Below are 12,773 nucleotides of genomic sequence, written 5' to 3'. Positions count from 1 at the left end.
TTTGGAAGGATCTTAATCTAAACTCAGAAAATTCAAAATTGTGATGGATCTTGTGCAAATGTGTCTCCAACACATGTCCAGAGCCGGGCCTTGATAGACGAAGATGGATAAACAAAAATTGTTTCTTCACATCTTCTATATAACATGTGATAAACTAAAGTTAAAAAAAAACATGTGATAAACTAGAAGATGGATAAACAAGTCATTATTTTCCAGTCACCGTTTTGACTGTGAAGGAATATATGTAATTAATGTACATTATAGCTGGGCTGTAAACCCTATGAAAAGTTAGGAAGGTGGAAAACGGGGACTTTTGTTTCGGATGGTCAAAGGTTGTGGGTGGGTCTTATACCATAAAAAAAAAGACTCTTCAACGGATATTGAGGAGAACAAGACATTGATGTTGTATGACCGCACCGATGAAGCATAACCTTCGAATGCTATTGGTTTATGTGCGCTGTGTGGTTGGTAATAATTTAACATCAGTAAGTGGCGTTATTCAACTCCATATGTAGTTTCTTCAATTAATACACTATTATGAAGATAAACACCAAAAGAAAAGCCTCCCAGTAAACAATATTGTGCCGAGCTGAATTCGACGACGTCTAAATGATAACAAGTTCTTTATACGATTATGCCCAACTGGTTACATACATTATCTTTAAAAATGTCTAGAACATCAATTATTAATAGTGAATAACAACAGTCTTCGAAAGGTTAGTACCAACCTATAGAAGACGAGTAACGACAAACAAACTATATCTTCTTGTTTACTAATTACAGGTAGAGTGTCTTAGTTTTCTTTTCCATTTTTATGTATGTGGGATGTTAATAAACGACAAGGAAAATGAAATAAAAAGAATCGTTGGTTGATTATATTTACCCTAGCGAGAAAAACACGTCCAAGCGACAAAAGCATTGTAATCACACACATTCACAGGAAACGCGCATTGGTAAAGGACGCGTGAATTTGGTGAGACGCATCGATCACACCTGAACGCAAGACGCGCGTTCCCCTAACACCAATTTTCTCTTGGCGTCTTGCGGACGCACACACTATTGGGCTTTGATTGCGATTCGTGGGCCCATTTATGGACTAAAGCGCAATACTTGTAGGGAAAATCTTGGGGATAATGACAATTGTTCATGACATGTTATATATTACAAAAAATCTTGGGGATAATGACAACTGTTCATGACATTATATATAAAAAATCTCGGCTCATTTGATTCAAAACCTATTACAGAATTATCAACATACTGACTAGGTAATTAAACAAATTTTATTCTAATTTTAGGATACCTTTTTCTCTTTTAAATCACCATATATATAAGATAAAACAAATTTATCTACATTAGATTTCAAAAGATTTGCCTATTTGAAAGAGTTATCAAATTTGTTTACTTGTACATACTGTTTTTTCTTAAAAAAATCGAAGAGTTATCTCAATTAATTTCGTGATCAGTAATGATTAGGTTCTAACATTCGTTACTATCCACTGCAGAATTATTAACATACTAGTAACTAATTAAACAAATTTTATTCTAATTTTTTTTTCAAGATCACCATTAAATAAATAAAAGCAAATTTATCAACATTAACTTTTTATAAATTTTTAGTTTAAAGAAAACATAGTAAGTAGAATAAGAGAGACGAAATACATGCATATAATTGTAATTCTATTATTTGCTATACTTTTATTGTAATTTTACATTTTATTTAAATAAAATAGTTGTTATAAAAAAAATAAGAGAGACGAAATGCATGCATATACTACTACTTCCATAAATTACAAAACTTATAGAATATTTTATTGTTTTCGAAAGCGTTATCTCAATAGTAATGATTAAGCTACTAATTCTCCGCTACTATCTTCACATTATTATCACTTAATTAAAAATTAATAAACACCTTTATAAATAACACGTAACACCCACAACTCAAATCACTTGTGTCCGAAAATCCCGAAGACTTTTTAAAACTACGGATCTCAACTAAACTTAACAAACACACAAAAGTACCAAAACAAATCTCTCTCTCACCTCCGCAGCCACCACCACCACCACCACCGTCGTCACAATGGGGAAAGGAGGCACCCTCAGCGACAGCGTGATAAAAAAGATCGTCCTCTCCTACAGCTACGTGGCGATCTGGATCTTCCTCAGCTTCACGGTGATCGTCTACAACAAGTACATCCTCGACAAGAAGATGTACAACTGGCCTTTCCCGATCTCCCTCACCATGATCCACATGTCCTTCTGCTCCACCCTCGCCGTCCTCCTCATCAAGGTCTTCAAATTCGTCGAGCCAGTCTCCATGTCCCGCGAGACTTACCTGAGATCCGTCGTCCCCATCGGGGCACTCTACTCCCTCTCCCTCTGGCTCTCCAACTCCGCCTACATCTACCTCTCCGTCTCCTTCATTCAGATGCTCAAAGCCCTCATGCCCGTCGCCGTCTACTCCATCGGCGTCCTCTTGAAGAAAGAAGGCTTCAAGTCGGACACGATGACCAACATGCTCTCCATCTCGTTTGGTGTCGCCATCGCTGCTTACGGTGAAGCGAGGTTCGATGTGTTCGGTGTGATTCTCCAGCTAGGTGCTGTTGCCTTCGAGGCGACGCGTCTTGTGTTGATTCAGATCTTGCTTACATCCAAAGGCATCACGCTTAACCCTATAACGTCTCTCTACTACGTGGCGCCTTGCTGTTTAGCGTTCTTGTTTGTCCCTTGGATCTACGTGGAGTTCCCTGTGCTTAGAGACACGTCGAGCTTCCACTTTGACTACGCTATCTTTGGAACCAACTCGTTGTGTGCGTTTGCTTTGAATCTTGCTGTGTTTCTTTTGGTTGGGAAGACATCTGCTTTGACGATGAATGTAGCTGGTGTGGTTAAAGATTGGCTGTTGATTGCCTTCTCGTGGTCTGTGATTAAGGATACCGTGACTCCTATTAACCTTTTCGGGTATGGGATTGCGTTCTTGGGGGTTGCGTATTATAATCACGCGAAGCTGCAGGCGTTGAAGGCTAATGAGGCGCAGAAGAAGGTTCAGCAAGGGGATGAGGAGAGTGGGAGGTTGTTGGAAGAGAAGGGTGGTGGTGATGGTGAAGGTAAGAAGATTGAGTCTGAGGACTGAGACTTTGACTCATAAGCAAGAGACAAAGTAATAATAAAAGCTTCTTATGGGAATCTTTGGTTCCTTTTGATCATAATGATTTGCTCATAGGTGGTAGTCATGTCAGCATCTCTTCTTGTTATTTGTTTTTTTTTCTAGCAATTTTTATTTTCAAGTTATTTATGATTACAATGGTGTTACAAAACCTCTGTTCATGGCTTTTCCTTATCTCTTATTAAATTATTGAAAAGTTTCAGTATACATGTGGATGGTTGATTTTTTTGTGAATCTCTAATCAACATTTTAGTGATGGTTTTATTTTATTCTGATTGCTTAAAGCAGTAGGATTGAGTAACAATGTAGAGTGGGGATCAAAGCAAAATCTAGAATTAACTTAGTAAACGTAAATGTTGACGTCTCTTGCATAAGGGTTGTGAGATGCAGTAGGAACAAGATAGACAAGAACAGGCTTTTAGACCAGCTTTGTGTGTTGATTGACCGATCATGTCTACATCCACTTATATTGGTTAGCTTGTTAAAACTAAAACCTGAAGTTTGATGAATATTTGATTCATATGATGCTATTAAAGTATTAGTTAGGTGACTATTTGTTAAACTAATCTATATTCTATACTTAAAATAAAGGTTGGAGCCAATCATCAATGTCTATACAAACTGGCCAGATCGATACTTGCCTCAACACTAATACTTGTTTCTATCTAATTTTTTTATTTTACAATTATAAATTCACATATGTTCCCTATAGGTCCACGCAGCTGACAAGTACAAAGAGCATTATCCCTTGTTGCTGTTAGTCTTCTTCAGCCCCTCGTTTTCCGCACGCAATGCATCAACCTGCCCCTGAAGAATACTCACCATCACTTCTGCACTCATCAGGTCAAGGTTATAAGTCTCTCTCGCCACAGCCATCTGCTGTCTCTCCTTCTCCAGATGGTCGATCATCTCGGTGGAGGAGCTTGTAGGCACCACCGGTTCTGCTTCATTCTCCTCCAGCGTGGCGGCAACAGAAGAAACAGCGTCCTGAGCGGTCTGGCTTGAGTTGTTGTAGCTTCCAAAAGAGTCTAGTTGGCGCTTGCGTTTGTATTGGACGAGAGTAGTAAGTGGAAGACATCCTCTCGTCATTGGCTCACTATTATTATCGTCCTGATCAACTGTGTTGGGATCTTCATCAATGTGGTTCTTTCCCTGCATGTGGTTTTCCCACACAACATTTAACATTTACGTAAGAACTCAAATGAACTACACAAAGGTTGATCTGATCAAGGACCTGCTGAATCTTCTCGTTGATTCCATCATCCCAGTCTTGTTCGGAGAAGGGTGCATATATGCATTCAGTAGATGGCCCGAAGTGTTCCTTGCGGATCACTCTGCACACCACGTACGAATCTATCTGCATCCGCAAATGCAAGACTGTTATCAAGAAAAAGCAGAATCAAAACCAAACAGAGAGAATCTAGAAAACCTCAAGTTTATTTTGAACGAGGCGATACTCGTAGAGGACCCAGTTGGTTCGGTTACCCTTTGGAGAACGTCCTCTGTGATACACAAGGGTCTTTACCACACCGATCAACTCATCGTCTCCTTCTCGCTTGATCTTCTTGTCATCTCCAGTTTTCTTCCAGTAGCCTTCCTTCGTTGCTCGGTTTATAACCGTAGAGCTGTTTTGCCTCTTCTCCAGAGGACAGAAGAAGTACCATTCTTGGTCCTTTGTCTTCAACCTCGAAAGCTCTTAACACACAAAAAGGAATAAGAGGAAGAATAAACCTATAGAAAGATGAGGAGAGAAAGAAAAAGAACCTGCTAAGTCAGAGGGCTCGTGCTTGTAAATATTGACTTCTCTTATCACATCGAAACGCATTGGTTTGCCTTCAACCTTCCTCTTCAAGTAATACGTGATGAGTTCTTCATCTGTTGGATGAAATCTGAAGCCAGGACCTATCGGTTTACCAGAAGCAGTCACTGGCGCCGGCAAAACAGGATCAGTCATGAAGAAGCGACACACTAACGAAGAACGGTATAACTCTTCTTCAATCACCACCGTCCGTCTCCGATCTCAATCTCTATTACGAACGAACAGAGAAAGTTTTATATTCAAGGGATGAAGGAAAAATGAAAAGGCCAAGAAAAGGGGTAGCTTGTAGTGCAAGAAAGGGTGTTTATATATAAGCCTTGAGGCCCAAATAATAATGACTTAGGCCCAATTACTAATTCGAAACATGGATTATAAAGGCTTTACAAAAGGCCCATTAGTCACCTCACCTCCGTCTTCTTCAAAAAGTTGTCCGCCGTTTCTACAGCAGAAGAAAAAAAAAAGTAAAAAAACCTCTGAAAAACCCTAGTCTCCTTCTTCTCATTCTCTCTCCCTCTCTCTATCAGCTTCTTTCTACGTCTTCCTCGCTTGGTCCTGTGTAAACTGGTTAGTTGCTTGTTTTTCGTTTTGTTAATCTCTAAGCTGAATTAGATTGTTTTGGAGTGATTTTTGCTCAAGTCGATTTACTGGTGGAAAGGAACTAAAAGTTCCATTCTTTTAATGATTATTAGTGTTGATATTTTTCCACGCATGTATTTGATTGGTTTGCTTGAAACAGTTTCAGGGAAAGATGAATTTGGTGAACATTAAGGATGTGTTGACTTCTTTCAGTCCTGCTCTTGATTATCTAGCTCTTAGCACCGGAGATGGTCGTATCAAGGTACCCTTCAGCTTTCTTCACTTGTGGTTATTTGCCTCATAGTTATCTATTCAAAGGGAAGATCTTTCTGCTATTTTTAATTGATTGATTTTTTTTTCGACTTTGTTTAGATTTGGGATACAGTCAAGGGTCAGGTCCAAACAGAGTTTGCTGATATTGCATCTGCTGAAGAGACTAACATATATACCAGCGGTGGGAAAGGTCACCTCTCGGTTGATTATACCTGCATGAAGTGGCTTTCTCTCGAGAGAAAGGTAAAGAAGTGACTTGGCTTTAATTTTAGTATTGCCTTGTGGTGTATAGATTATAGTTTGTGAGTTCGTTGTTTCTGTTGGGAAATAAGCTTAGTTCTTGTTGTTTGCAGAAGAAGAGAAAACTTGGAACTTCGATATTGGTATTAGGGACTGGTGGAGGAGATGTGTTAGCTCTTGATGTAGCTTCTGGTCAACTGAAATGGAGGATAAGCGACTGTCATCCCGGGTGAGTAACTCTCCCTTTACTTCTTCTTTGTTAAGCTCCTTGAATCTTGCATCAGTAGCAGATTTTGAACGTTTATTAATGCGTTTCATGTCTTGTGCAGTGGCGTGAATGCTGTTTCATCGTCTACAAAAGCCTCCTGCATATACAGCGGTGGGGCTGATGGGATGGTTTGTGAAATTGACCCCCATAGTGGAAATGTGATAAGGAAGTTCAAAGCCTCAACAAAAGCAGTTTCTTCTTTATCTGTTTCACCAGGTGTGTCTCTTGGTTTCTTCAAATATATTATGACTGGTCTTAAAAAGACACTTTAAAGTTTCTGTTAAAATGCATAGACTACAACATGTACTTACCTACTGCTGATGTATTTGCTTTGTTTTGTTTCCTCCCAGATGGAAAAATATTAGCCACTGCATCTGCTCAGTTGAAGACTTTTAAGTGCTCTGATCTCAAGAAAATTCAGAAGTTTACTGGTCATCCTGTGAGTACCTGTACTTTTTTCAGTATCATTTGGTATCTACCATGTTTTACTGTTAGGAGGCTACCTCTATTTTAAACGATGAAGATGGTTAATAGTTTATAATTCTTATATAGGGAGGTGTGCGTTGTGTGGCGTTTACCGAAGATGGGAAGTTCATCCTCTCATCTGCAGTTGGTGAAAGATATATCGCAGTGTGGAAAACAGATGGTGCCAAGAAGCAGTCAGCTAGCTGTGTCCTTGCCTTGGAGCACCCTCCCGTCTTCGTGGATAGCTGGGGTGAAACTGATGTAAAGGGATTATATGTCTTAGCAATTTCAGAAGTAGGTGTCTGTTATTTTTGGTATGGATCAAATATTGAGGAGCTAAGCAGTGCCAAACCTACAAAAGTGGCATTAGCAACTGAAGACTCTTCGCTTAAAAATCACAAGGGCTCATTGCCTACAATCTTTGCTGCAAAGTTGCAAGGCGTTTTGAAGCCTGGTTCCGCGAATGCATTTATTGCGTCTGGGTTGCTGGTGAAACCATCATTCCAGAAAATGGTGTTGCAGTTTGGCAACGACTTGGTCCTGAATGCCTCTAAGAATGGCATCCTTCTTCCCATCACTCAGTCAGTTTCCAAGCCCAAGAAGGGGCAAGGCGTGCAAAATAAAGGTATCTTTTACAGTTAACTATATCATGAAACTTCCTTCAACACATTCATTAGACTGACTCTGTTTTCTTTTTCATTGTGTTGCGAACATCACACTGATTATTTTACATCAAGGCTCTGATTAGTGCCAGCTGCTTAACAATAACTGCATCATGTTTAAGTAGACTCAGTAGTACATTTTCTTATTATGTGGAGCTGATCGTAATCCTTGATACTGCTTTGTGGACTGCAGTTTCCATTTCCCTTCCCTTCCTATCGATAACAATTACTGACTATGATATTATTTTTGTATAGTTACAACATTGGACCGCGCACATGCTGATGATGCGTTGTTGCCAATCGCAAGAGTTGCTGATTTGCACGAGAAAAAGAGTGTACATCCACACTCATCTGATAAGGATACAGACATGGTTGACCAAAGTCAAGCGGGTGAGTCTTTTGTCACGGTTCTGAAGTAGACTATCAGACATCTTACTTGCACAGTTTCAGTGCAAAAAGTGCTCTAGCCCTATGTTTATTATTTTTTATTTTAATTTGAAATCCAGATTATGTAGAAACATTTAGCATGGAGGATAAGTTGAGATCATTAGGAATACTTAAAGGTACAGATGAACCAAGCAGTCTTTCCTATGCTTCAGTGATTGATGGAATTGATCTTGAGGCTCATCTACCACCGAAGAAGGTATGCTTGCTTCCTCGTTAGTCGGTTCTTTGGCATTTGTAAAAATCTTTCTGACGCATTTCTTTTAGAGATAACCGGATAATTTTTCTTTAAATCTACCAATCGTAATACTCATATAGAGTTTTGTATTGGCAGTTAAAGTCTACTGTTTTGTCAATGGCACCCTCCACTGCATTCAAGACACTAGAAGCTCTGGTTGCTATGTGGCAGACGAGGTTGGTTCCCTGATTTTCGTACATGTACGGATTGAAATCATTCTTGGTGCTGTGTTCTTAACACAGTTGCAATAGTTTTGTTAACAGGGGATGTGGTGGCAAGTATCTTCTTCCATGGATATACAGTATAATGGTGAATCATCGTCATTACATCATGTCCCAAGAACCCAAAAACCAACAGCTACTTAATACATTGCACAAGGTAAGAGATAAGAGTAGAGCCAAGGATTTATGTTTTTTTTTCTGTCAAAACTTGCTTGATTTAATGTATGTTATACTGTTTTTCCAGATAACTAAGTCCAGAGGAGCGGCTCTTCAACAGTTACTACAGTTATCTGGGCGCTCACAGCTTGTTACAGCTCAGGTTACATATCAGTCATCTTCTTGATAAATTATAGATCCAGTTATAGAGGTATATATATCTCAATAGAACTTTTCTTTTATGGCAGATCAATAAAGCTGCAGGGAAAGAAACTCAAACAAAGGTGCATGAGCAAGAGACTGATGAAAGTGAAGATGAGGAAGATGATGTAGAAGAGCATTTCTATGGTGAGAAGGATAATGATTCCGAATTAAGCAGCGACGATGGAAAGGATGAAGGTAGATGACTTTTGTTTTCGTTTTTTTTGGGATATTGGTTTGTGGAGTAGTATGTTTTATCTAAATTCTTGCCTACTGTTTTACTTGCAGATGACACCTTGATGGAAGAGATATAAGATATAAGCTAAATTCTTCTTCTCACGATTTTGTCTTATCGAGTTAGAAACTTTTTGAGCAAATGATTCACATTTTTCTATTCAGAACATTCATCAATTTGTCAAAAAACTTTAATGTAATCAAAGAGTTAAAAAAAGAGAGGTATTGTATTGCCTTTGGAATGCGTTCAGGGTTTGGGAACTGCATGTTCTGAGCTTAAAGCATCTGACGCTGAGTCATCAACATGTTCTTCTCTTTCAGAAGAACATACCATAGCTTTTGAAGATCATCTCATGTCTTGAGACGAAGTCAAGCTTTCCTTTTTTTTGTCACTGAAATTATATTAAAGATAGAAAATAAAGGAGGTTCTGGCCCAAATGGCCTTAGCCCAAGTTCAAAACACGGTGGTGAAGAGCCGCCTTAGCTAAGCGATCACAGTTTGAGTTTTTCGATCTAGCGATATGAAGAAAAAGGATAGAAGCGAAAGCAGAAGAGATTGATCGGATGTCTGAGACAATTCCAATAATTTCTTTTCTCTGCGATTTGCCGGTGATTGTTCCAAGGAGCGTTAAGCAGTCGGTGTGGATTCTGAGATCGGCGATCTCTAGCTCCACAGCCTTCGATAGAGCCGCTCGAACCGCCATGGCTTCCGCCACTAATGGTGATCCAACAAACTCCTCTACACGGGTTTCTTCCCATACGATCGGGGGGGATGAGCCTGAGAACGTCCAGGCTAGTCATGCTCTCTTTCTCTCTTTCTCCCAAGCCGCGTCTGTGTGGCAGATGACCGCTTCCCCATTTTGTTGCCTTCTACTAGATGATGTCGTCTCCCTCTCCTTCTGCAACATGGAGGTATGAAGTTCGTTCTTTTGCTGCGCTAGATTCCATTCTTGTGCTGATGCTATTCCTTTTGTCGCTGTCTCCTCAGATGTATAGCTTTTCTTTTCAAAGACCAGCGCGTTTCTTGAAGTCCAGATTGCCCAGCAGATCCAAGGTAGTACACTGCCTCTGATTCCTGTCGGAGGAAGACAAATTGCTTGCCGGAACTTTGTGATTGCTCTCTCGAAGTTGTCATCATCCAGTATATGTGGGGCTTTAGCCACTGGTATTTGTTTCCATACCTCTCTCGCATACTGGCATTTGAAGAAAATATGCTCTTTTGTTTCCTTTTCTTGGCATCTTATGCAGTTGAGGTCTGATCCTAGTCCACGTTTTTGCAGATTTTCCCCCAAGGGAAGAGCATTCTGTATGATTGACCACAAGAACATCTTCATTTTGGGAGAGAATGATCCCCTCCATACATCTCCCAACCAATTGAAGTCCCCCGGGTTTGCGTGTCTTGTCTGTTCTAGAGGCCGTGAAACCGCAGAGTTATACCCCGATCTTGTTGAGTAGACTCCTGAGGGTAATGGGAGCCATATGATTGAATCCTCAGCTCCCGTCTTGCCTGGGTGGAGGCACTGGATTTGGCTTGCCAAGGAAGGTAAAACTTCTTCAATTCTCGTTTTGTTCCATTCCAGGTCCGACGTTAGTAAGTCTGCAACTGTTAGATCTTGTACCGCCTCCTTGATAGGTCCATAGGGCTTAAGTTGATTGTCTAGGGAGATCCAAGAGTCTCTCCAGACATTTGTTGTGTTTCCATTCCCTATGGCTTTTCCAATGTTGCCTTGTAGTAGATCTCTTCCTGCCAAAATTCCCCTCCAACCATGGGAGCAGGAGTTAGATGCAGTGACGTTTAGAAAGCTCTGGTTATGACAGTATTTCCCTTTTAGGACTCTTGCTAGGAGGCAGTTTGGTACTGTCATTATTCTCCATGCTATTTTAGCGAGTAAAGCCTTGTTGAAAATCTGTATATCCCTGAGACCTAGGCCTCCATTATCCTTAGGTTGCGTAAGCTTGTCCCAAGACACCCAGCACATCTTTTTCTTTCCTTGTGGCCCATCCCACCAAAATCTAGTTAACACTGATTGTATTCTCTTGCACAGACTGACAGGGAGTAAGAAGCAAGACATGGTGTACGTTGGGGCTGCTGTGAGTGTGGATTTGAGCATTGTGAGCTTGCCGGCTCTGGACAAAAACCTCGTAGACAGGCTCTGAGCTCTCTGCCTTATTTTATCTACTAGGGATGTGAACAGATCTTTCTTTCTCCTTCCAAAATGTTCTGGTAAGCCTAAGTATTTCCCCAAACCACCTTCTTTGCTGATTCCCAAAGTTAATTTTGCAGCTTCTTTGACTGTAGGGGGCGTTTTTGAGGAGAAAGTGATGGAGGACTTGGATTTGTTGATTCGTTGACCAGACGCTTCTCCATATCTTGCGAGAATCTTCACTAGCGTGTCGCAGGTCTTTGCAGATGATTGGCAGAAGAACATAGTATCATCTGCAAAGAGCAGATGATTGATTCGTGGGCATCCTCTAGCTACCCTTACTCCCTGAAGCGAGCCATCTCTTGCTGTGTTTTTACAGAGCCCTGACAGGACCTCTCCACACAGGATAAACAGGTAAGGAGACATTGGGTCCCCTTGTCTAATTCCCCGAGACGGTTGTACTTCACCATAGACTGAATCGTTAACTAGATAAGAATAGGTTACCGTAGTAACACAAGCTTTCCAACCTCGACCTAAATCACCAAAATAAATACAAATGCTTTTCAAACAATCCCATGAACAATCATCCTTTATTCCAACATTTTATTTTTACAGTTTCCATATTTTTTTCATGGCATAAGAGAAACGATTCGTTTACAGAAGAAGCACCAATGTAAAACTCTTCAAGAAGGTTTTTAGCCGTTGGAAAACTCGAGGCAGCATCTGAAGAAGTTGGAAATCACGTGATCAACATGGTTTAAACAACAATCCTGCGAGTTTTGGCTTACTTTCACAAACTTCTTTACTTGATGCCCTGCCACTTTGTTATACACGGTTAAAAAAAACATGATATATGAAGAAGTAAAAATTTATCCTCGTCATCCAGAGCGTCATAGCTGTACTTCAAAATGTTTTCAATATCAGCGTCAAGACTAGTTTTCAACCATGGTAGTGACTGTGTCTCTAAAATAGAATCTCAAAATCCTTAGCTCCAAAGGGAGTTCACCAGCAAGTTCCAAGCAAACTCCTAAGAATAATTATCAGGGTACTTTTGACCAAAGAGAATACATACACAAATGTTGTCCAAAAGCATACATACACAAGATTTACAAATCCATGGCCATATAGATCGACTTGTCTGAAATCGGAAGCCATAGGGGCAGAAAAAGAGGAAATATCCAAATTACACGCAACCCTCTATAGTTAGTCATATTATACAAGAAAACTAGCATCCAAATAATAAAGTTTTTATTTATTTGCTCATTGAATATTTTACAAATTGATTTTTTTTGGCGTCTTTTTACAAATTGATTACATTGAAGTTTTTTTACAAATTGTAACCTGAGCTGTAACTCGGTCTACAACTTTGAGAGCAAAAACTGGGGCTTACGAAAAATATTTTTAGCTAATTCTTTTTTAGCTACTTGTTTTAGCAACGTATGCATATGAATATGTTCCGAGTCCATAGATATGAAAGATTTCTCAGCTAAGACGTGAAGCCTGTGGTTCATGTCTGAGAACTTATTTGCAAGAGTCTCCTTCACTCTCTTAATCTCGTTATATATGGTTTAATAACGATACTATATGAAGAAATAAGTCTTTATCTTCGTCATCTAGAGTGTCATAGCTGAACTTCAAAGTGCTTTCAATACTATCGTCAAGCCTC

At 39.8% G+C, this 12,773-nt stretch overlaps 3 protein-coding genes across 4 annotated transcripts; 2 read left to right on the top strand and 1 right to left on the bottom strand.

Moving 5' to 3' along the window:
- The first annotated feature begins 1,936 nt into the window (after window positions 1–1,936).
- Window positions 1,937–3,373, top strand: LOC103846742 (probable sugar phosphate/phosphate translocator At5g25400). The gene has a single exon (XM_009123730.2). It carries the CDS (start codon window positions 2,081–2,083, stop codon window positions 3,131–3,133), a length of 1,053 nt encoding a protein of 350 aa, XP_009121978.2. The 5' UTR covers window positions 1,937–2,080; the 3' UTR covers window positions 3,134–3,373.
- On the bottom strand, window positions 3,252–5,180 carry LOC103846740 (NAC domain containing protein 52). Its single transcript, XM_033282639.1, has 4 exons — window positions 4,931–5,180; window positions 4,596–4,861; window positions 4,401–4,523; window positions 3,252–4,318 (listed from the first exon to the last, which is right to left on the bottom strand). The coding sequence occupies exons 1-4, from the start codon at window positions 5,118–5,120 to the stop codon at window positions 3,908–3,910; spliced, it is 990 nt and encodes a 329-aa protein (XP_033138530.1). The 5' UTR covers window positions 5,121–5,180; the 3' UTR covers window positions 3,252–3,907.
- Window positions 5,181–5,384: 204 nt separating this feature from the next.
- On the top strand, window positions 5,385–9,205 carry LOC103846739 (WD repeat-containing protein 43). Of its 2 annotated transcripts, none has more exons than XM_009123726.3 (14): window positions 5,385–5,549; window positions 5,722–5,823; window positions 5,934–6,077; window positions 6,188–6,303; window positions 6,404–6,558; window positions 6,693–6,781; window positions 6,895–7,432; window positions 7,725–7,859; window positions 7,976–8,112; window positions 8,248–8,327; window positions 8,415–8,529; window positions 8,617–8,691; window positions 8,777–8,927; window positions 9,018–9,205. In XM_009123726.3, the coding sequence occupies exons 2-14, from the start codon at window positions 5,734–5,736 to the stop codon at window positions 9,041–9,043; spliced, it is 1,851 nt and encodes a 616-aa protein (XP_009121974.1). In that variant the 5' UTR covers window positions 5,385–5,549; window positions 5,722–5,733; the 3' UTR covers window positions 9,044–9,205. The 2 variants fall into 2 exon arrangements, with proteins under 2 accessions (XP_009121974.1, XP_009121972.1); XM_009123724.3 differs by having other exon boundaries at window positions 8,403–8,529.
- The last annotated feature ends 3,568 nt before the right edge of the window (window positions 9,206–12,773 follow it).

Source organism: Brassica rapa, chromosome A10, assembly GCF_000309985.2.
Source record: "Brassica rapa cultivar Chiifu-401-42 chromosome A10, CAAS_Brap_v3.01, whole genome shotgun sequence".
Lineage (NCBI taxonomy): Eukaryota > Viridiplantae > Streptophyta > Magnoliopsida > Brassicales > Brassicaceae > Brassica > Brassica rapa.
This window is presented reverse-complemented; position numbering and strand designations above follow the sequence as displayed.

Bases quoted from the DNA above. Each gene is read 5' to 3' on its own strand.
- LOC103846742 (XM_009123730.2), top strand. From the start codon at position 2,081: ATGGGGAAAGGAGGCACCCTCAGCGACAGCGTGATAAAAAAGATCGTC.
- LOC103846740 (XM_033282639.1), bottom strand. From the start codon at position 5,120: ATGACTGATCCTGTTTTGCCGGCGCCAGTGACTGCTTCTGGTAAACCG. The intron at 4,524-4,595 runs GTTTTCTAGATT...TTGCGGATGCAG, and splicing joins TCGTTCAAAATAAACTTGAG to ATAGATTCGTACGTGGTGTG. The intron at 4,319-4,400 runs GTCCTTGATCAG...AACCACATGCAG, and splicing joins TCAACGAGAAGATTCAGCAG to GGAAAGAACCACATTGATGA.
- LOC103846739 (XM_009123724.3), top strand. From the start codon at position 5,734: ATGAATTTGGTGAACATTAAGGATGTGTTGACTTCTTTCAGTCCTGCT. The intron at 5,824-5,933 runs GTACCCTTCAGC...GACTTTGTTTAG, and splicing joins CCGGAGATGGTCGTATCAAG to ATTTGGGATACAGTCAAGGG. The intron at 8,328-8,402 runs GTTGGTTCCCTG...CAGTTGCAATAG, and splicing joins GTTGCTATGTGGCAGACGAG to TTTTGTTAACAGGGGATGTG.